The 22,232-nt window shown below is 38.1% G+C and overlaps 1 protein-coding gene across 1 annotated transcript in view; it reads right to left on the bottom strand.

Annotated features, from left to right (window-relative positions):
• The window catches only part of gpc5a (glypican 5a), a 143,191-nt gene that overhangs the window by 42,854 nt on the left and 78,105 nt on the right, over positions 1 to 22,232 (bottom strand). Inside the window, exon 8 of the mRNA XM_073464923.1 lies at positions 12,997 to 13,159. Within this exon, the coding sequence (XP_073321024.1) occupies positions 12,997 to 13,159 (163 nt within the window). The remainder of the gene's footprint in view (positions 1 to 12,996; positions 13,160 to 22,232) is intronic.

Below are 22,232 nucleotides of genomic sequence, written 5' to 3'. Positions count from 1 at the left end.
TATAAGTTTAAGAAAGCTGGTTAATTAAAAAGTTAATATAGATGAATATATTATAAATACAAGACAATCAATTAGTTAATATATGTTAATAGGATACAAAATAATGAATTAATATATATGTACATAAGATAAAGTTAATTAGTTAATTATGTAAATAAGAGAGTATAACTGCTCGGTGTATGTATGTGTAGGCATATGTATGTGTATATATATGTACTGTTTGTATATGTGCAAATAAGAAGTTAATATTTTGTACAGATTAAAATCTAATTAGAGAATTTCTTATTTGACTTTGTTGTTCAGGTTTTCTGCTCTTTTCAGTTTCATTTTGTTATTCTTAACTTATTTTATTTCACTATACTGTTTCCTTTCTTTTATTTGTACATGTTAGAAATAAAAATATATCAATCAATCAATTTTGGAGTGTGATCATTTGTAATTATGCAACCTGCAACATAATTTGCAACTTGGCTTCCCATATCTATGAATAACAACATTTGAGTACAAATTTGGTTTTGAAACATTAAACAAAGAAGAATTTGTATTGTATTCACAAACTAATGGATCAATCATTTCAATTAGGCCAACCGTTTTTCTTTGAGCCGAGCAGCTTGCTTCCACTGCAGGAAGATTCCCGGGGAACCAGGAACCCTTTGGGGAAATTGCCTGAGTTGTGCTGAGTCTCGCCCGAAATGGACCTTTGGGTTATGGTGGCGTCAGATATGGGATGAAAGGTAGCTTCCTCTTCCTCATCCCGATTCAAGCCATGAGTAGTAGATGCCGAAAATCCACAATGATGACGTCATACTGCTGCACCCGGGAAGAACCACACGGTGTAGACTACAGAGCCAAACAATATTAAATCATCCATTTTTGGTCTCTACATGTAACCCTGTCTTACACTCAGGTGTGAATGGAATGTATCAGCTATCTTATCAGTATCGGCCAGGGGAAGCAGGTAATTATCGTATCGGCTGGAAAAAAAATCATATTGTGCATCCCCAGAAAATAATATTTAAGGTCACACTGAATAAGACCATCACCGACATGATAAAAAATGTCTTTCACATCTGTAGACAGCCACTTTTAAATAAATGCTGAATTAAGATTTTATTCTTGTTATCAGATCATTTGCTCCATAAGCTCTGATGGCACAGATGGTGTCTTTTTTCTGGCAATCTCTGGCAGCCACCTCATCTGTCTGCTGATGACAGGAGCCATTTTACTAATGCACTCATGACTGCTTCGTGTTTCATCCAGTGTCCTTGACGCCCACCTCGACTGTCTCCAGCTGCAGTAGAGGGCGATGGACATGGGCTGGAATCCTCAATAGAGTGTGAGGAGCGTCTTGCTTCTTATAAGCTTTAATTTCCTTTATTTGCTCATACAACACCAGCTGAATATCTGAAGCAGAGTAGAGCAACCTGTATGTATTCATGGTAATTCTTATGGATGTCACCTTTCTTGGCTTTCTCAGTTCCTACAGCTGCCCTGTCTCCAGTCTGTTATGTGGCCTTTTGAAAGGTTCGATAACCTGAAGTTCCATTTATTCTCCCTCCATTTGCGTCCACCCAGCTACATTTTTTCACTCCGGATGGCTTCACGGTGTCATTACTGTAGAACCTCTTGTCATTCAGCTTGATGGCTAGCATGTAGATGATGAGACTGATGGTAGCCCCCCTCATGAACCTTTATCCACTCTCCACAGTTATCTAACTGAAAGGCTAAAGCCTATGCAGGTTAGTCACTTGGGTGATCGACTATGAGAGCAGCTTTTTGTGGTTTTCTCTACAAGTCCATTGAATTTCTGATGTGGTCTCTTAGTGTGCTGTTGACCATGTACACTGCAAAATGTTCTAAGGATCCACAAGTGCTTGGTTGTTCATACAGACTTAAGCTGAAAAATACACTTGAAATCAACATGATTGTCATCATCATGACAAGATTTTTTTTTTTTTGCAGGGTTAGTTTTTGGTGCTATTGAACTGCATTGCGCCATAAACAAGGTGTCTACAGGTATCAGACTTCTTCATTCTTAACAAAACGTTTCAAGCACTTTTAGGGAAGTACAATTGTAGTATATATGTGTTCCAATGCAGAGGGAGGTTTTATGTAGGAACATGGTTATTAGACATTTTACCAGGTATTAACAGGTAAGTGCAAGTATAAAGTCTCCAAAAGACCGGATTTTGGTATTTGATTTTGATTGCTATTTAATGATCTGGGCATGAGACTGGTGTACCCCGCCACTTGTCTAATGTTGGCTTGGATCGACTCCAGCCCCCTGCAACCATGTAAAGGATAAGTGTTACAGATGATGAATGGAAAGAGACTCAATCAACTATCTTTCTGCAGAAAGTTATGTAGTGTTGCTTTAAAGATTTGTAACAGACATGCGGGCTTCCACATGGAAGAGCTTAAGTTATTATGACCTCATAAACAATAATATATTTATAGAATTGCATTTAAGACATTTCAGGACTTTTTGAGGACCTGCAGACACCCTGCATACAGACAGATGTCTCTGTTATTTAGCCTACCCTCATTTATATAAACAAGGTGGACAAAATCATAGAAAAACGTGTCTGAATGAAGATAAGGTTAAGTCAACGCCTCCCTAAAACAACAGCTGAACATTTTGACCTTCATGAAGAAAGGATTTATTGTTGTATTAGACTGAAATAGGTTTAGTGTTGTATGTCAAATGTATGCAAAATCACATAAAATAATCAAACTAAGGACCCCTGCAGCTGTATAAAGGTCTGCCTTTATATAGCGCTTTTCTAGTCTTAGCACTTTACAATACAAGTCAGCATCCACCCATTCACACACACATTCAGACACCGGTGGCAGAAGCTACCATGCAAGGCACCACCTGCTCATCAGGAGTTATAACCATTCATTCGCACTTAAAAACTGAAAAGAACCATCAGGAGATTTGAGGTTCAGTATCTTGCTTCAGACACTGTGACATGTAGAGTGCACGGGCCGGGGATCAAACCACCTACAGTCTCTGATTGGTGGACGACTGCTCTACCTCCTGGGCCGCAGTCGTCCACAGCTGTGTGCATCAGAAAACTATTTTCACCATTAAAACAAAAAATGACTGCTTTAAAAACAATTTAGGTTACAGTTTGGTATTAATATTCTGTGAAGTCATGTACTCAAGTTCTCTAGCCAATTTAAGTGCAAATTTAATGCATTTAAGGCAATTTAAGGTACTTGTATTTTCTTTTCGTGCAACTTTATACTTCTACTCTAATAAACTTTGGAGGGAAATATTTTACTTATTACGATTATAATATAGCTTGAGTTAGTCGTTACTTTGCAGATTAAGATATTGCGTACAAATGATATGATGAATTTATTGACTTAACTGCCCACTATACTGTAAAGGGTGTTAAGTACTTAAAATTAGCACCACTTCAACCAACTACAACACCAAAATGTGTTGTGCACATTAATGCATCAATAAAAACATTCCAAGAACATAATACATAATAGAAAAACACTCGTAGCCCTGTTTCTGCATTATTAGCATTCTTAATTGTGATACTTAGGTTTGTTTTGCTAAAGTTATATTTTCAATTCAGGACCTCTACTAGCTATGGAGTATTTTCACAGTGCAGTATTGCTACTTTTTCTTCAGTAAAGGATCAAAATACTTCTTCTACCACGGTCTAATCCAGATTGTACTCGGGTTCATCTCTTCAAGCTTTGTACAGTGACAGCTCAGTCTTCCAGTAGCTGCTGCTTTGGGCCTTTAGTGTTGTCTCCAATCCCCTGCTGACGTGCTCGTGTATTTACACGCATGTCTCTTCAGCTTCAAGTCTTTGATGTTTGACAGGAGTTTCCATGTTGGATGGTAGTTGGATTTTACAATTCCCTTGTGTGTGTGTCTTTTATGATCAATATTGCCCTGCCTCGTGTTAGACTAGTCAGGGTGGGAGTCTGCTGTTTGTAACTGGTTGATTTGAGCTGCGTGGCATTAATGCAGCACTATTAGTTTCTTCAGCCAGTAGGTGTGGATCATTTCAGGACCCATTTGTGTTTTGTAATGGTGACTGCTTCCTGCTCTGGAAGATTGCATTGCATTGCATTGTAGTCACTGAGCGTTTGTGTTACTTGATTATCCAAATGCAAGTCTTCAGTTCAAGTCCCAAATCTAACCAAAGTTGTATTTCAACATTAGCTGCTAAAGCTTTAAAGGATTGGTTCACCCAAAAATGAGAATTCAGTCATTATATACTCACATCCATGTAGATGGAAAGTCAGGTAAGGTTTTGTAGTCCACAAAACATTTCTGGAGCTTTGTAGTAGACAAGTAGACTTGTTTTAAAACGTAAAAGGATCCATACAGCTCATCCGGCGTTATTCAAGTGTCAAGAAATGTCATAAAAATACGTTATTTACACCCTCGACGTGCAGTACAGATTATGCATCCACTATAGAAGGGGTGTGAGCTAACGCTTTTAGCTTAGCAGCTACAGGGGAGATGTCAGTTCAAAAAGAGTGTACATATGGTCTTTTCAAATCAATTTGGGATCTCTGGGCTTCTGGAGACTTTGATTAAGCCAGACGAGCTGTCTGAAGACATTTTATGTTTTATTCTCAGCTGTTTTTAAATGTTTTAAAACAAGTCCCCCTTTACTTCAGTTGTTTAGCAGAATGCTGCAACACTGTTTTGCTGTAAAGCTGCAGAAATGTTTTGTGGGCTACGAAACTTCACCTGACTTTCCACCTGCATGGGATGGAGCAGATAATGACAGAATTTTCCTTTTTTTGGTGAACTTATCCGTTAATTATATAATATTCCCCAGCAGCTGCAGCGGCAGTTTAAGCTCAGGCAGCTCCTCAATATCAATGAAACTAACATTCAACACATCCTGACCTACTATTTGCTATCAAGGTATTATGGTTAGGGATCATCATTGTTGATGATGATGTTTCATATCAATATCAATATTAATTAACAGTGGGAGATGTGTGGTTAACTGAGAACAACTCAGAGTATGGTCCCATGCATGAATACCAAATGAGGAGAAAAATAATGATTGTGCAGTAAATAGTGAAGTCATTATCTTGTCTTTACTTGAGATTTTCATTTTTTTATATTCCCATTAAATGCTAATAAATGCAAACTGAACAGATATTGTGCATAATACAATCAAACTTTTTCAGTCATGTAGCTGTGTCAACTTACCTAAATTAACCTCCACCTAGTTAGAGCTGCTCACTGTATTTCATTGTTAAACCTTACAGCATTTAACCATAAAACTGCACTATTTGAAAAGGTATCTTAGTGAGATCTTAAAGTCTGTGATTAATCGCTTCGTTAATTCAGAAGGTTAATTTAATCGACTGATAAACAGACAACCTAGGAGTCCACGCAGGAAGGCTCAGCGGTCAAAAGGCTTATGAGACACACCGCTGCAAATGATTTTGATCCCATTATTACTGACATGGAGGAGGGCAGGAGTCACAGCAGGTGACCTAATTTGATCTCACACTGTAATGAGGATAAAGATCCCTCTAATAGGCACAGCAAAGTATTACAGGGCCTGTTAGGGAAAATTCAAAATGGCTCCCAGTGATAGGCCTATTACTGTATATGTCCAACAAAGTGGCCTTGATGTATTTTCCTACCACTCAGATCTCTCGTCTAGAGCAGGAACATATAAAACATCGTACATTACGACAGAAAATTGGTTTGTGTGCGCACAAACCAATTTCCCCCCCACCCCAATTATGACTTGACACTAGACAGTGGAGGAGTTCTACATGCATCAGCCAGAAACAGCTAGAAGCTCAAACAAAATCAAATTCTCTCCTGCTGAGACGCTACTAATTAATAAGAGTCATGGTAAAAGAGCTTCTCCCCTTCCCCTCATTGTGCTTACTTGCAAGGAATCGATCTGTGTCTCCCCTGTTGCCTCAGTGTCTGACAGATGTCTTTTTGCAGCACAAAGCTCACACTGCAAGCAGTCACAGTGTCGGCATCTGAACCACAGCAAGCCAGATAAGGGGCACACAGCTGGCTGTTGGGGTTGGAGCATGAAAAACCCTCTGTGTTGTTCAACACTGCAGGCTCTGTTGACAGGTCACAGAAAGCCAAGAAGAAAGTTTGAAGAAAACCTCTGTTTTCTCCTTATAGTAGCTATGTGTACATGTTGTAACCAGGCAACTTATGTTTTGTTTAGTTTTTTGTAGGAATTGCAATGTCAGTCTGTCGGTCCAGACTAAAATATGTCAACAGCTAATTGGATGGATTGCAGTGGAATTTTTAACAGATATTCATGGTGCCCAGAGGATGAATCCTCAGTGAAATATCTAAAAAGTTCCCACATGATGAACCTAATAACTTTGTTTATTCCCTGACTTTTCTTGTGAAATTTTGTGCCAAAGTTCATGTCCTCCTCGGGGTTTACTGAAATAACTTTGGTGATCCTCTGACCTTTTAATCTAGCACCATCATCAATTCATCTCAGTCCAACATGTCTCTCAAGCCATGTGGTTCAAGTCTCATGCAAGTCCCAAGTGCAAGTCAAGTTTTACTCTCTTGAGGCAAGTCTCAAATCTGCAGTCTTAGCTGCAAAGGTGAGGTTATTCAGGGATTAGACATTAACTCTTGGATGAGCTGACGGCGTCATGTCGCAACACTCACTGGTGACCAATGAAGTTCTGGTTCTCTCCCCATTCATTTAGATAGGGGCCTGGTCTTGCTAGCCAAGATGGCTGTCGAGTGGGCAAGACTTGCCAAAAAGGAATTTGGCTAAACTAAGATGTTGAATATTGCAAACATTATACATGTTTGACACCTACATGGTAGCATTGTCACTGTGGGCATGTTAGCATTTAGCCTAAATCAGCGCTGTCCTGGAGTGCAGCCTCACAGAGCTGCTGGCATGGCTGTGCTCTTGTTTGTTATCATCTCACAAATGTGTCGTGATTAATAAGCCACCACGGCTAAAATGGCAAAACTGGATTTATTATATCCAAAGCTGAGCTCGGCAAGGTTTTTATGTGATTAAACCAGGTGTGTAATTATCTCATCAGACTCAATCGTGAAACAGGGAGACAGCAGAGAACTGTCTCATTCCAACTACTTCGGCTTCACCTTATTTACCAAGTTATGAATATCAAAGCTAAAGAAATTGAAAAAACGATCTCGATTTGTTTAATAAGTACAAAAGAGGTTAACCATTTAAACAATACAGTTTCACAGACATGGGTTACATTACAGCTATTCTTAACGAGTATTCCAATTACATCTATTTTAATGAGTTATTACCACCCTGGTTATTATGCTTTACATGCACAGCACTGTGATGTTTCAATAGTTTTGACATTGAGGTGCTTGTTCTCATCAGTGTTAAACGCTCATTGGATTTAATTAAGGAGGACAAATCGGATGTGTGTGTTTGTTGAACTGATTGGCAGCTCTGTCAGAACAGCGAAAACAGGCCAGAATGATCCTGGATACATGCTCTTTCTCCGGTGTGCCTTGGATTGCTGAGTTTTCTTTAGTCGGTGTTACCTGATGAGCTGTGAGTAGCATCATGTTGAACAGTATGAAAGGAATCAATCTTTCTCTGTTTTCACCATGTGCTTTCAATAATTCTTTGGGTCGAGACAAGGAAAAGAGGAGCCTCATCGTATTTCTACAAAGACAGTGACTTGGTCAGGTGGCTCAGCCATCTGCAGTGCAATGCAGGAAATACAACCCTGCTGCAAGAGTCAGAAATCATTGAAATATTTCTGACGATGCTCACATTGTTGCTTCTTGTCACACACAACAGTAATTCTGCTTAATGAGGATAATCCCTTAAATCAGGCTTGTGTTGTCAGTATTGAGCTTCTCTCATTTTATTCCCTTATCATCCCGATCCATCGTCAGCATGTTCTGCCGATAAACATCAAGGACACAAAGGGAGAGGGATTATGGATAATTGCAGAAAAAAAAAATCAAATTAAATCATACATGGTGTTTAAGTATCTGGCAGTGAGATTGCAACATCACTGCATTTACTTTGAAAGACTGGCAGGCTTGTCACAGAATGGCAGCAGGAAATATACCAGGCAGTCTTATAACTTCTATATAGAGTAAGATTTAAAGATTCAGACTTTACTGTACAAACAATGTGAGAATCATCAGAATACGGACGACAACATCACACATTTGCCTCAGTTACACTTCACTCTCACTCTCGTTGTGATTCAACTCCCAATCACTGTAACGTTGTTTAAATTCCTGTTTTGCTCTGCTTGTTGATCATGTTTTAGGTGAGGTGTTATTAGCACTTTGGGTTTTGTCTCACCTTCATGGATTTTTTACCCGATTCTGTGGTTGCATTCGTTTCTGGTTCTGTAGTTGTATTTAATATTGCATTTCTGTCTCTTTCGGCTTGCTGTTTTGAAGTTTTGCACACAGACCCAAATAAAACAATGTTCATTAATAGTGCATCACCACTACTGTGATTTGGCCTCATGGTAGCCAATTTATCAACTCTGCTGCTGCAGTGAGATGTTGTAATTCTTAAGAAATCTCAGCTGTATGTCAACAAATAAAACTAAATTAATTACATCTTCCATCCATGAAGAAGAAGTTAATGTATTGGCTTTCAAAGCGAAAAGCTCAGAACAGCTGATGCAGATTTATAATATGCACTTGTCTGATCTAAACAAGTGTGATGATCACAGCAAACCCTCTCCCAGCATTTTGATCTGTGTGCTGTAGCAAATCAATTTATGTATTTAGCATATGAAGTCACCGGGCATCTTCTAGTGACGTCAGCCAATGCTTTGATTAAAAAAAAGAGTTGGCAAACCTGCCGACGGTGCCTCCTGAGGATATGTTGATGAAGGTTCTCAGTCATCCAGGTCATGGTAATTCTAAGTGCTGTATCATAGGCAACTGGACTTGTTTCAGTTTCTTGAAGACGTTTCACCTCTCATCCAAGAGGCTTCTTCAGTTCTAACTAACTGGAGGGGAGTTGCAGGCTTTTAAACTCTGCATGAGAGTGTACTTATAGAGTCGTTAAGGACACGTGTGAGCTCTGAATTACTTATCATCCACCTACAATGCAGTACTGACTCTGAAACTCAGTTTTAAGATTTTCCAAACTGCAAAAAATGAATAAGTTAATTTAAAAACATATAATACTGTCAAATTACTACAGAACTTAAAATGAAAATGCTTAAAATGACGTAATTTAAAATAAATGTTGTCTTTCCTGCAATATTTTTGTTTCAGCTGCTGCATGCTACATAGTCACATTCAGACACGTCGCATGCCAATACTTCATCCATGATTAATTTCAAGTTAATATTTAAACTGTGATGGCAAGACAGTAAGCTGAGGTAAAATCAAAGCTTCAGAAACTAACCGAATTGTCAGAATAAATGTTAGCTAAGTACATTTCTTTAAAATGTAGGTTTGTTTAGGTAAAATTTTGTACTTCCTCTTGTCACAACACTGTGTATATGCTCTGGTAAGGTTAAGGCACAAAAATCACTTGGTTAGGGTTAAGGAAACATCATGGTTTGGCTTAAAATTACCTGTTTTGGTCACTACAAACATGGCTGGAGATGTCCCCAGGTCTCCTTAATATTATTTAGTGGTGTCATGGTTAGAAATGCAGAAATGCAGACCACTGTCCTCCTCTGTCCCCTGTACCTCCCGATATGAAAGTCAGTTAATCAACATGTAATGTGAATGTGATATGGCAAATTTTGTACAATATGGCACATAGCCTATGCCAGGTACAGACTTGGCTATATCTGTGATTTGCAGAAAAGTGAACTCCTAATATAATCCTAGCAACTGAACTGCAATAAAACTTGTGTAACAAATGACGAAAGAGAGCTGGAGAGACAAGTTCAAACAGAGATAATTTCCACACACACAAATCTGGGGTCAGAAAGGTGTCAGCGGAGGTGGTTTCTGAGGCTATTTGACCGTCCGACAAGCACTTCTGAAGAAGCACACTGGCAGCTTATGTTCCCCTGAGGGGCAAAGTTATCATCACTCCCTACTCCCAGTTGTGCTGAGCTTGGTGCTTTCCACTGAATATCCATGCTGTACAACTCCAACATTCATATAATAATCCATGCCATGTAACTAGAAGATTATCATTTGGCTCTTATAGAATTCTTTAACTCTGTCACAGATGTTTGTGCTTTATTCGACTCCTCTCAGCCATGAATGTATCTACTACTTGAAAATGATTGTACAATGTGAAGTGTTTTATAGTTTTTGACCAAAAGAAACCTGTCAACCCACACAACCTGCTATTTGAAATATAACCATGTTTAGTACACACATTTGTATGAGGTAAAATTCTGACTAACTACCTCAGTAGAGCAGGTCCTGTGTGAAAGTGCTGGTGACTAATAGTCACATAGGATTGGTCAAATAAGGGTTTATCACTGTTTATGAACCTGTGTCATCTGAAAGTATTATATGTCTCGGTTGGTTACAAACAATGATGATGGAGAATGATTCAGAGGACGGGGTTGCTTGTTTATCTGTGACCTTTACTCACTCCTACAGGTTGAAGAGGTGTTTTGGACTGAACCTCTAAGATTATGCCTGCAGATACTGTAACTCAAAAAATACACAATTTTATATTGAAGGAAAACATCGAATGGACTGCTATACTTGGGTTTTTTTAAAAGGTATATCATCTGCTTTATCATTGGCTTGCAAATCCTACTACTTTATCTAATTCTACTACAACATTACAACCCCAAAAAACTACATGTTGTAGCAATAAAAGCAAATCTTCAGGGACCGATCAGGGGCCTGGTTCTGGGTGGGAATCCTCAGTCAGTATTTGTGTGAGGGTCAGGCAGCTGGGGACATGCTTGACAGAGGTCACAACAGACAGCGGGTCATAAATATGGGAGACAGGCTGATCTGGCCTATGACAAGTAAAGGGCGGCTCCACTGTAATGGGTGATAAATGTCAGCGCCTCCCCACAGCCTCAGATGAGCGATTGTTAAGCGGCTTTCTCGGAGCCTGAGCCGCTAAAGCCTCGAGACAGACTGACGAGCAGTAAAGGAAACATTTACACGGAGAGAACGGCTTGTTTGGATGACCCCCCTTTCCTCGCTGTCGCCGTAGGCAAAATGAGAGAGGTGATTAATCAGGTTGTTAGCATGTTTGATGGAGAGTAGAGGAGAGAGGAGAGGAGGAACCCATGTGCTGAGAGGAGAGGAGAGTGTGAAAGGTAGCAAAATGAACAGGAGAGCCCCACCGCTGTGATTCATCAAGGGTTACTGATCCCCTCGGGACCAATAATTTTTAAAGTAACGGGCCATGATTGCAATAATGTCCCCATTGCAACTATTATCTTTAATGACTATTATTATGGCTGTCATAAAATGGAGACTGGAGCAAGTCTTAGTCAAATATACAGTTTTCACTGGTCCAAAACCAGCTAACTTGATCATCAAAATCTGCAGCTTTGAAAAGGTAAATGGGTAAAAGACAGAATTTAACAAAACATATGAATGACTTGTATTGTTTATTTATTTTATCAGTCTTATTTCTTTCTTTGACATGCTTTGTGAACTTTGGTTATCAGCCTCATCATATTTATTCAATTGAAAACCTTTATTTTCATTTTTCTTCATTAAAACGTTTTTTATGGTTCGATTAGTTAATTACATTAATTTCTCAGGGATCATGTAAATAAAGAAAACTGAACCTCATACAAAGAGAAGAAATGCTGTTATTTAGCTACTAGCTACTATACATTTGCAGGTCCTGAACAGGTAGACACAAACGTTCGAGGGATCAAATGTTATATTTTTTTCATAATAATTAGTAATAACATAGTAATTGGAATTGCTCTATAATAATAAGTGGTAAACTGATTATGTGATTATAACAGATGAAACTCTCCAGAGGAAACAGATTGAAACTTAAGCAATCTAACATTTCCCTTGTTAATTATATATTATTTCAGACACCCACAAACCATCTGTTATCTATCAGATCCATTGCCTGGATCGCAGAATCTGTAATTTATAACGGTGATCACTGTATCACCACCATAGTAATAGCAAATGGTATGTCTTTGTTTGCACTTCATAGCGTAATTATTCAACTAAAAAGATGATCATATTCGTTTTTGTTCTCTCTCTCTGTCTTTCTTTATCCCAGGAGGTATTACATGTTTTTTAATGTAATAATTAAATTAATTCATAAAGATGAAGTATGATCGAGCATTTTATTCATTTATGTAGTATTGTTTCTTTCTTTCTTTAATGTTTTGTTATATATTTAGGTTTTTTGGCCTGTTGATAAAGGCTGTAATATATGAATATATAAGAGTGTTTGTTGAATGATTTTATATTTGGTTTTCTATCTTGGTAACGTTGGTTTTTGTGTTTATTGTTTTTGTTGGTTCTTTGTTGAGTAATTTCACATCTCTGTTGATAAAAAAAATAAATATCATTAAGATGACTTCTATTTAACAAGTGTGTATTCTTGTTACAGTATCTGTAATCTAACTACATTGTACCAGAATACAGTTGACTTTTGTTGTATCCTAATCATGTAATCCCATTGCATGTACTCCGTTATTCTCCATGTCTAGACTTGGAAATTAGATTGCAATTAACCTGATTACCAGATGGGTTAAAGTAAAGATATGATTTCTTTTGTAATGATACATAATACTGCATCATTTCAGCTGCTCTCTCTGTCCCCTAGATAAAGTTCAAGTTCATTTTCGATGGTAATTCTCTCAATATTCTATCAATCATTAGACGTTTTGTCAGGATGTGATGCACCTGCTGGTATCCTGATATTTCCTTTTCATTCAAACATCACCTATGAATACACTATTACAAGTGCAATGCAAACACTTCCCACTCAAGTGACATATTCTTGCCATTAACCTTCAGGTGCTTCAGTCATGAATGCTGGGTAAAGATGTCTTCAAAAGGTTAATTGTTCAATGCAATCACAAAAAGATGAGACTTACATTTGGAGACTCTAGGGACTATCCTCTTATTCTCGCCAGCACCTGAACCACCACAACCGTCCTCATCATCACAGTCTCCGCTGTAACGTCCCTCTGCGTCTCCACTTCCCGTTTCAATCTGGTCCAGTGACCCCAGTTTAGGAATGGATTTTCCCTGCAACAGCTGGTGGTGAAAAAGACAGAAAAATACACATATTTTATTGTAAAAAGAAAATACACATGATCATTAACAGAGGTTTAAGGTAGTTTTAACTCTGAATTCATGTGCCCACGCTATAAATAGCATTTTATCTACATTATATGTGTATCACATTCACATTCAATATTCACAGCAGTGAACAAGGTCCTCTCATGGCAAGGACAGTACAGAATATGTTATCAGAAAATGAAGAGAAAAACGGGGAGAAAATGCAAAGAGCAGCTGATTATGCTGCTAATCAGCCACAGTCCTCTGAGTAATTAAAAACTATGAATCTAGAGAAAGACTGCACTGGAAGTAACATTTTTATAAAAAAAAAAAAGAAAAAGAAAAATGCTGCCCATATTTTTACTGCATCCTGACTTTTTAAAAAATGATTGCTTTCAGTCTTTTATGTTTTTTGTTTGTTTTTAAAAAAAATAAAGATATAGATATGATATATACTAAAATATACATTCTTACGCTTGTGAATGAATATTTACAAATCAACAGTTGTCCTGATCACAACCATCTACAAGCTACACTTAAATAAATTCATCGTACGAGCTACAGGACGCTCACCCTTCACGGCTGCAGTGGCCTGCGGGGCAGCTAAACTTTCTGCTGTATTGCTGTGCAGCAGAATCTCAATCAAAGACTTTCTGAACTCGATACCAGGGGAAATGCATACGCTAATTGGCTCATTTAAATTCATGGTGCGTCATTGGAAACAAGAGAGACTGCTTTGTGTTGATCAGAAAGGTAGTGTCTATGCTAATTAGTTACTGTTGTGGTTCAGTGCAGGGGAGCAGGAGTGTCAGGGCTGCTGCCATGGCTGAGCTGGGACAGATCTGTGCTGGTAATTATCCTGTCTGGGGTCTCTGCTCCTCAATGGTGACAGGTTAGAAAGGAGATGGAGAGTATTGAGATTTTGGGCACTGTAAGCGCTCCTTCCATGTGTGTAATTGGCATGATCTTTTTCCTTTCATGTCAGAAATCTGACCAAACTTTTAATCAGTTATGTGGAGTAATGAGTTTCTGCAGTGCCTGAGATTAGCCTGGTCTGGGAGTTAGACTGAATTTGAACTTTGTGCTTCACAGTCCAGGAGGTAGAGCACTGCTCGAGGGCTCAATATGTTTGGAGTTCAAAGCATCTGGAATCTGAAGCTCGTTTGCAGAGGAAACAGAGTCTTGCAATAATTAGCTTGCACATGAGACAATACGCAACCTGAGCTTTAAGACTCTTTATAGTTTGCAAGGAGGTGGAAGGTTAAGATGTATGTCTAATAACCCTGTGTATACACAAAGGAAAACACAACAATTACAGGAGAGTAGCTCCATGATTTTCAGCCAAGTCTTAAGTCACAACTTTATTTTCAAGAAACTTTGATGCATGAGCAGAATCACAGCAGAGGTGACTTGACTTGAAACTTAACATAATCTGACACATTTTCTAATTTCTTATTCACTTATGGCAGAGAAATATATTTTTCACATCTTCACATCTATTTCACCCTACAAATTGGTTTGCTATGCACACAATTTTGAGGAACAGGGACTATAATTATAAGGTCATAATGATAACATTTATCAATTTAAAAAATGAAAAAACATCTACAGAACTAGTAGAGAGGTGCATAATAAAGATGACTTTTTCCTTAACAAACATTATTATGATTGTGACTTAATAGAATTTGAAAATGTTTGCCAGGTCAATGATTGTTAATGTCTGTGTAACAATTCTGACAGTTGGTTCCAGCTCATAACAAGGTTTGTCAGCCAACAGTAAAATGCTGTTTCTCTGTGATGTAGATCTACATTGTTGTCCAAATCTATTAAGAACATAACACTTAGTGCTACTGTAGTACAGTTGGGTGATATTTTTCCTCATTAACATGGACACTGTACTTTCTTTTGAGTTGACGACACATACAACATAATTAATCACCAGCAGGTACTTTTACTTATTTTTTGAGTAACATTTGCAAGAACTACAGTGCCCAGTTTTTTTAAGGACATGAAAGTAAACATTCCTGAACTGTTTTTAAAGATCTTCACTGGGGACCATTGGGCTTCCAGATGAGTACCACAGACAAGGTAGCGATTGGAAAGTTTTGAGTAACAAACCAACACTTTGTTGGTTTTGGTCTTTTCATGGGATTTGTTGACAAGAACAAAAACTGTACATTGCCAGTCCCTTATTCTTTAACATTGTCGGATGAACATTATCCATTACGTTATACATGGACTCAAATGAAGGGAGCATATCAAAAAGTAGTTAACATTTAATAGGAGATAAAAAAAAAGTGATCATGTATCTAGATCTTCTTGAATAAATACAATTTGCTTTCACAGCAAAAAACAACAAGTTTTAAAACGTAGCCTTTGCTTCTGGTTTGTGCAGTCAGATGAACTGATTTGCAGCAAACAGTAGTAATTCATCAATCAAGTCTGATATTTCTCAGCAAATTCATTTGTTCCAAATCTGAGGAAACATTGATCATATTTTCCCAAGTCTGCCAATCAGCAGGCTGTTCAATACCAGGGAGTAACTGCTCTGTAATTGAATTTGATTGAACAGCAGTACCGCTCTTACACACAATGACGCATGCCTGAATAGCCTCACTGTTTTAATAGTCACACTCCTGAGAATGACATGAGGCTTTGTCCAATACTGGCTAAAAGACAGGTGCTCTGATTCGTTCAATGCATCTCCTGATGAGAAACTGCTCTGGCCAGGCACCCTTGGGCAAGCCTCCAGCTGTTATTGCAGTGTGGAGAGTCACGACCAAATAATACCAATCGCCCCTTTTACAAACAAAACTGTGCTTATAAACTGCACTGCTGCGCATTTAGAATGAATTTTCTGAAAAGAGCTCCTTAACTTTGTTCAGTGGTCATTTGCTTTTCTTTGAAAATTGCTGCACCAATTCAGCAAAAAGCCAACACAACAGGAGAGAATGACAAACCACAGCTTTTCTGCAAATTCTCTCAGTACAATGGGTCTGAGGTCAGGATTTCATGGATGTATGTTTGATACATAAAGGCATATAAAAGGCAACAAAGAACACAAGTTGTTGTGAGATTATTTTAAGAGGTCTCTATTCAGTTACACTCAAAGCTACATTGTCCTAGTTCATAAATGGTTGCCGTTATCAACCTGAACTGAGCCAAGCTTTTCTATCTAATTCAGGCTGTTTTATTAGAAGATATATTTTAGTTGCCATTTGCTGTGTTAATTTGCTTTAGCTGCTGTTTTTTGTTAATGCTAATTCTAACACTTTGTCAATCTGTTTCATTTTAATGAAACACGTCTAATTGGATGTAATCAGTCTGGACTTTGAAGAGTAACTTACTGCAGAAATTAAATTCCCATTTCCTTCAGTTGCTGAAGCAGCTCGCTATTGGTCCAGGTGTGATAGTATTTTGAGTAATGTCTTTCTGTAATGTGACCTGATTGGTCCACATGGGTCGAACTGTGGTCGCCCGCTTTACAGCCTTGTGGCTTGTAATAACCAACATCCCCTTCACCTCCTGATGTGAAAGTCAGCTAAAAAGCATATAATGTGAACATGATATGCCACATTTGGTACAAATGTCAACCTTGGATGTATCTCCGGTTTGCAGAAATTTCAACTTCTTACATTACAGCCAGGTGACTGGGCTATATTTGTGGCAACCAAAGAAAGTATTTTAAGCGGAAACATGATTATTTCTTAACCCTCAAGTGGTTTTTGAGCCTAAACCTAACCAGACCATAAGCACAGCGTTGCAGGAAACATAAAATTGAAACCTGAACCAAAAGAAGTGTAACGTTGTAACGAAAATAAATGTGAAGTTGCAACATATCCATCGTTTGACAAAACGTAAATTGTCAACATTTATTCTGGTAATTAGTGATTGGTTGAATTCCCATGCTGGAGTGGACACAGTGTTACACAGCTACACAAGCCATAGTGGTGCACAATGCATGTTCAGCTCTACAATGATTTACCGCCAGGTTTTGTGCCCAGAGGTTCACAGCATTAAACTTCAAACACAATGACCTCTACAATAAGTATCCAATAGGATCCGGTCATTGATGAAAGGCAGAAGTAATGGTGGTGACAATTTTATTGAGAAGAAGAAAGTCATCTCTACAAGAAGGATTTGAAGGATTCAGTGCTGCTCCTCATTCTGAAAACAGTGTTTGTTCTCATGTGTTTTGTCTGTTGTTGTTGTTCCACCGCAGGCTTGCAGCGTTTCAGAAGTGCCTTTCATGTATAACTATGTTACAAAAGCACATTTAAATGACCCTACTGCTGATCCCCCTCTTGATTTTGAAAAAAGTAATATACTAAGCAAATGCACCGGCAAATACTAAAATGGTAACCATGGCAACCACTATGCAGTCAGAAAACATTTCATCGGCTGAGTTACTGATTGATCAGCAGCAGGAAACGCACTCAGGAGAAAAACTGCTGAGTCTCCGCTGTTTGCTGTTAATAATAATGAGGATAAACAAGAGACGCAGGAGAGGAACCAACTGGAGGAGTGGAAATTAGGAAAGCAGTTGAACAACAAACAATACTAGCACGGAATAGATTTTCATGGTTAGAAACAGTGACCATGCAGCTCAGGCTTCAGGCCCAAACTGTAGGGGGGGCAATAAAAAAGACACACAGTGTGTTTCACTATCACTTCACTAATGAAGAACAAAGCAGAACAAGAGTTCAGTTCATTCAACACAACAAAGCAACAGTTTCTTAATCCATTAGTCCCTTAATGAATATTACTGTGGTCATTTTTGGTAACAATAATTTAGAGAAAAGTTTTTATTTTTTATTTATTGTTTTAGCAAAGCTAGCAGCACAGCTCCAGGGATAACAATATGGGTCACGTTACCATTTTGCTACAGACTTAAATATCGACAAGTACCCAATGGATTGTCATTAAATTTAGCACAAACACTTTCCTGAGGAAAAGCATGATAACACTGTCCTTGTGAGCAAGTTAGCATGCTAACATTACCATTTATCTCAAAGCACTTCTTTGCCCAAGTGCAGCATCACAGAGCTGCTAGTGTAGATGTAGACTAGTAACACCCATTGCTATTTTTGAGTGGTATTTCTTGTTGATTTGGACTCATTTGTTGTGTACATGCTTCCTTGTCTTTGGTGACCTCCAAAATAACCCTGGCTACCTGATATATTTTCTAAATTTCTAAACTCACCACTGTACACATCACAAACTTTTCATACCAGCTGCTTCTTCAGGAAATTACAGCAAACACTGTAGTTTGTGAGGTGTCTAAAAAATATTTGCCATGGGAGCAGACTTGGCTTAACTTTCATCACTGCACCATAGTGAGTATACTATTCTGGCAGGCTACATTCCAGCTTATGATTTGGCAGTGTTGACTGTACAGGAGTGGAAACTGCAGCAAAACACTGTAAAGCTAGCATCAGAAATTTACTGGCACAGACCTCCTACGACTCTATGATATCTTCATTACCCGCTGCATAAGGAAAGCCCAGAGCATCATCAAGGACACCAGTCATCCAGCCCACACACTATTCTCACTCCTGCCATCTGGAACAACGCTACCAGAGCATTAAATCACGCACCACCCGTTTCAGAGACAGTTTCTTCCCACAGGTAGTCAGAATAATGAATAGTACTCACACACATAAATATGCACTGAAACAGACACTCACACTGTGTCTATGATGTGTTTATTGTGGGTTTTTGTTTTGAGCTATCACTTAATCATACTATCTATTGCATTTTTTAGTTTTTGTTCGAGGTTGAGGGTGCCACAGTTCAGAAATGGTGTTCATTTCTTAACACGGATGATAACAGCATCCACCTCTGGAGTTAAACTGAGGCAGGTGAAACTAACAATAAAAGTAATTTAACACATATCATGTGTATTTAGCTGTAAATATATTTGTCTGACCTCTATATAGAGCCATTAAACACATTGAATCATTCATTTCTTCCAGCTTTTCTAACAACACCGGACAGAAGATGAGTAGAAAATCTCATTTCGCCTCATCTAATGCTCAAAATTTTCACTCAGCTGTCAATTTATGACCTCAAGCCATTAAGGTTTGTACTTTAGCTGCTTTTATAGTAATGGAACAAGGTGATGGCCATGTTGTTGTGCATCTTAAGGGCATAAACACAATATCTTTCCTGTCAGTCTACATTTCCCACCACAGATGAAGGTACACTGTTGACAAACACCAGGTTTTCACAGTAAATTCTGACAGTAAACTAATGGTAATTATGCTTTTGCAATGCATGATGGGTAATTATTTAGAATATTACAGTAAGTATTCTGAAGCAAAAACAAGGAAATATTGTAATTAGGGTACAGCACCATACACAATGAAAGCAATGAAATATTGGTGTTTAACAACAAGGCACATCTACTAATAAAAGGTTACATGCTAACAAAAGGCTAACAGGCCTACAAGTGGTCCAACAAAGTACACATGCTAACAACAGGCTAACATGCTAACAGGCTGACAGGCTAACATGCTAACAAACAATCTGGTTGGATTAACTTTAAAACACAGTACATTACTGTAATATTACCGCAGTGTCATAATGACATTTTACATCAAAATACTATATTTTCACAGAAACATTGTGTCCATGTTACTATAGAAAAACAATATATTACTGTGATTAATATGTATTACTGTAAAATAATGACAGTATACTACTGTGAATGTTGACATTCTCTAAAGGGGCGTAGGGTGTCATGTGATGGAGTGAATCACACCCTCAGAGATCCAAGAGATGAGTCAAGCTGTGTGGATTTTTAAAGCTCATTAGTATTCTCTTGGAGCACGTTCCTCTATATGTAAATAGAGGGTGGAGGAGAGATCTTACAATGATCATATTTGCCAGTCAGAGGAGAAAAGTGTCAGGATGTGAGTCGGCTCCCAAGACACACACTGTCATTTTCAATCTCCCTCACTGAAGCAGCAGCACTGACAGGGTGTTTATCCAGCAGCAGCAAAGAGGCAGCAGGTCAGTGAGTGAGAGGTCCGAGTAGAAATTAAAGTATAATGTGGATTCTAGAATAATACTACCATTCAAATTAACCCTCTGGCCTGTGGCTCAACATAAGTCATGGGTAACGCTGGCAATATTCTATATTTTTCTTGGTCAAATCCAAACAATGATGTGATCCTATTAGCATGTAAGGCCTGGTACAGCTTAGCTCTCTATGCAACAGACCTTTATTGTTGTTCAAAAACTATTAAAAATACATAAATGAGCAACAGCTTTGCGCAGAGTGACGTCTTCTTTCATTTTATTTCATTTACAAACTGTCCTGCTGCTTTAGGAAACCTAATGTTTATTAATTCACTGTTGAAAATAGTACCTGGTATATGCACCATTTATTCACGTTTCAGTAACCTTTGCCAGAAAGTTCAGTACCCAGCTGTTAAAGAAATTTGCTCAGCTTGTCTTTAAGCGAAATCATATATTCAGGTCCAATTGCTAAGGATTTGAGTCATAACTAGGAACCAGCAGAGCTAGCACTGAGTCACAAGGTGGGGAAATGGGGAAGGTGGGGGAGTATCTATCTACAGTAGAGTAATACCGGCCTTAGCCATCCTTTAACTGTGATCACCAAGGCCCCGGGCCTTCAGCCTAAAGTGCTTTCAATTATTTGAACTCAACAACATCTTAGTCATACTTAAGTTACACAAAAATATGTTACAGGAAACATTTTTTTATTTTATTTTATATGTCATTCATCACACTCATTGTAGTGGAGTATTATTTCCAAAACTAATTTCACAAAACAAATAATACACTGTAACCCACATGTCTTATCAACCCAATTACCAGAATAAATGTTAGCGATTACATTTTTTTTGGCAAACCACGTTTATGTTAATACTTGATAATTCTTCCTGTTTGACTTTTTTTTCCCTAGGTTCAATTTTTTTATTTTATGTTGTGACAAAAACACTTGGTTATGGTTACAAAGATCATGTTTTGGCTTAAAATTCCTGTTTTGGTCGCAAAAAACACGGCTGGAGATGACACTCACAAACGTGGGCAAATCTGTGGTTTGCAGAAAGGCTAGCTGCCGACATTTTATCCTCGCCACTGGGCTACTATTTGTGCTCGTTCCATGGTCTGTGAGAGTCCTCGATTCTGATTGGCTGCTAGGTGTGAATTAACTTTTCTTACACAGACGTTTGACAACCGTAATCAATGTTACTTTGATTCCAGCTATTAGTCTATCTATTCTATTCTAGTAGTCAGCTATTAACGCTCAGGTGTTGCCAGAGAAACAGGGTTGTTGCTTGTGAAAAACTTTATATTTTTAAATTTTTAAATTAATGGTCTTAATGTTTTTTTTCTCTTTTTCTTCTTGCACTTCGTGACCTTGGTATAAGCGAGACAATGCACTTCGAATAACAATCAGGAATTAGTCATTAATTCCGAATGATGGACACCTCGTCGGGAATTATCCCTTAAACATTTCATGACCTAAAGAGAAGCAGGAAGAAGAAAAAACATACATTACCTTTCAATTACTTTCTTAATAATAAAACAACATACTGTACATACAGATAGCCTTCCTGCCTTTTTTGTTTTTTTTCACATATCACATATAAATTCAAGAAAACGTACTCAGACACAACCAAAAACAGTTAATAAATGTGAGCGTTTTTCACCAACTTGAGTAAAAAAACTTATAACCAGTTACACAAACAGGCTTATGCTGCTGTTGCTCAGACTGAATTTTAATCATGGATAAACATGTGCAATCATTTAAGATAAAGTTGTTATCGACAGGTAAGCAGCTTGGCTGGATTTGTCTTTGAATGTCCCTGTTTACTGCACTTACTGTACCTCATGGGTATAATGAGTGTGGGTTAAAAACAGATTATTATGCAGCAAGTTTTGGTGTTTGTCTCTGATGAATTATTTAGACTTGCTTGCACAGTCCTGACATATCTGGTTTTAAAGATTCCTTGGTGAATGGCAACATAAATTAATCAAACAAACTGAATTTATAAATCATACTTAGTGGATGTGG

The sequence above is a fragment of the Pagrus major genome, chromosome 4 (genome assembly GCF_040436345.1).
Source record: "Pagrus major chromosome 4, Pma_NU_1.0".
Classification (NCBI taxonomy): domain Eukaryota; kingdom Metazoa; phylum Chordata; class Actinopteri; order Spariformes; family Sparidae; genus Pagrus; species Pagrus major.
Note: the sequence above shows the minus strand (reverse complement) of the source record. Positions and strands in the feature narration are given on the sequence as shown.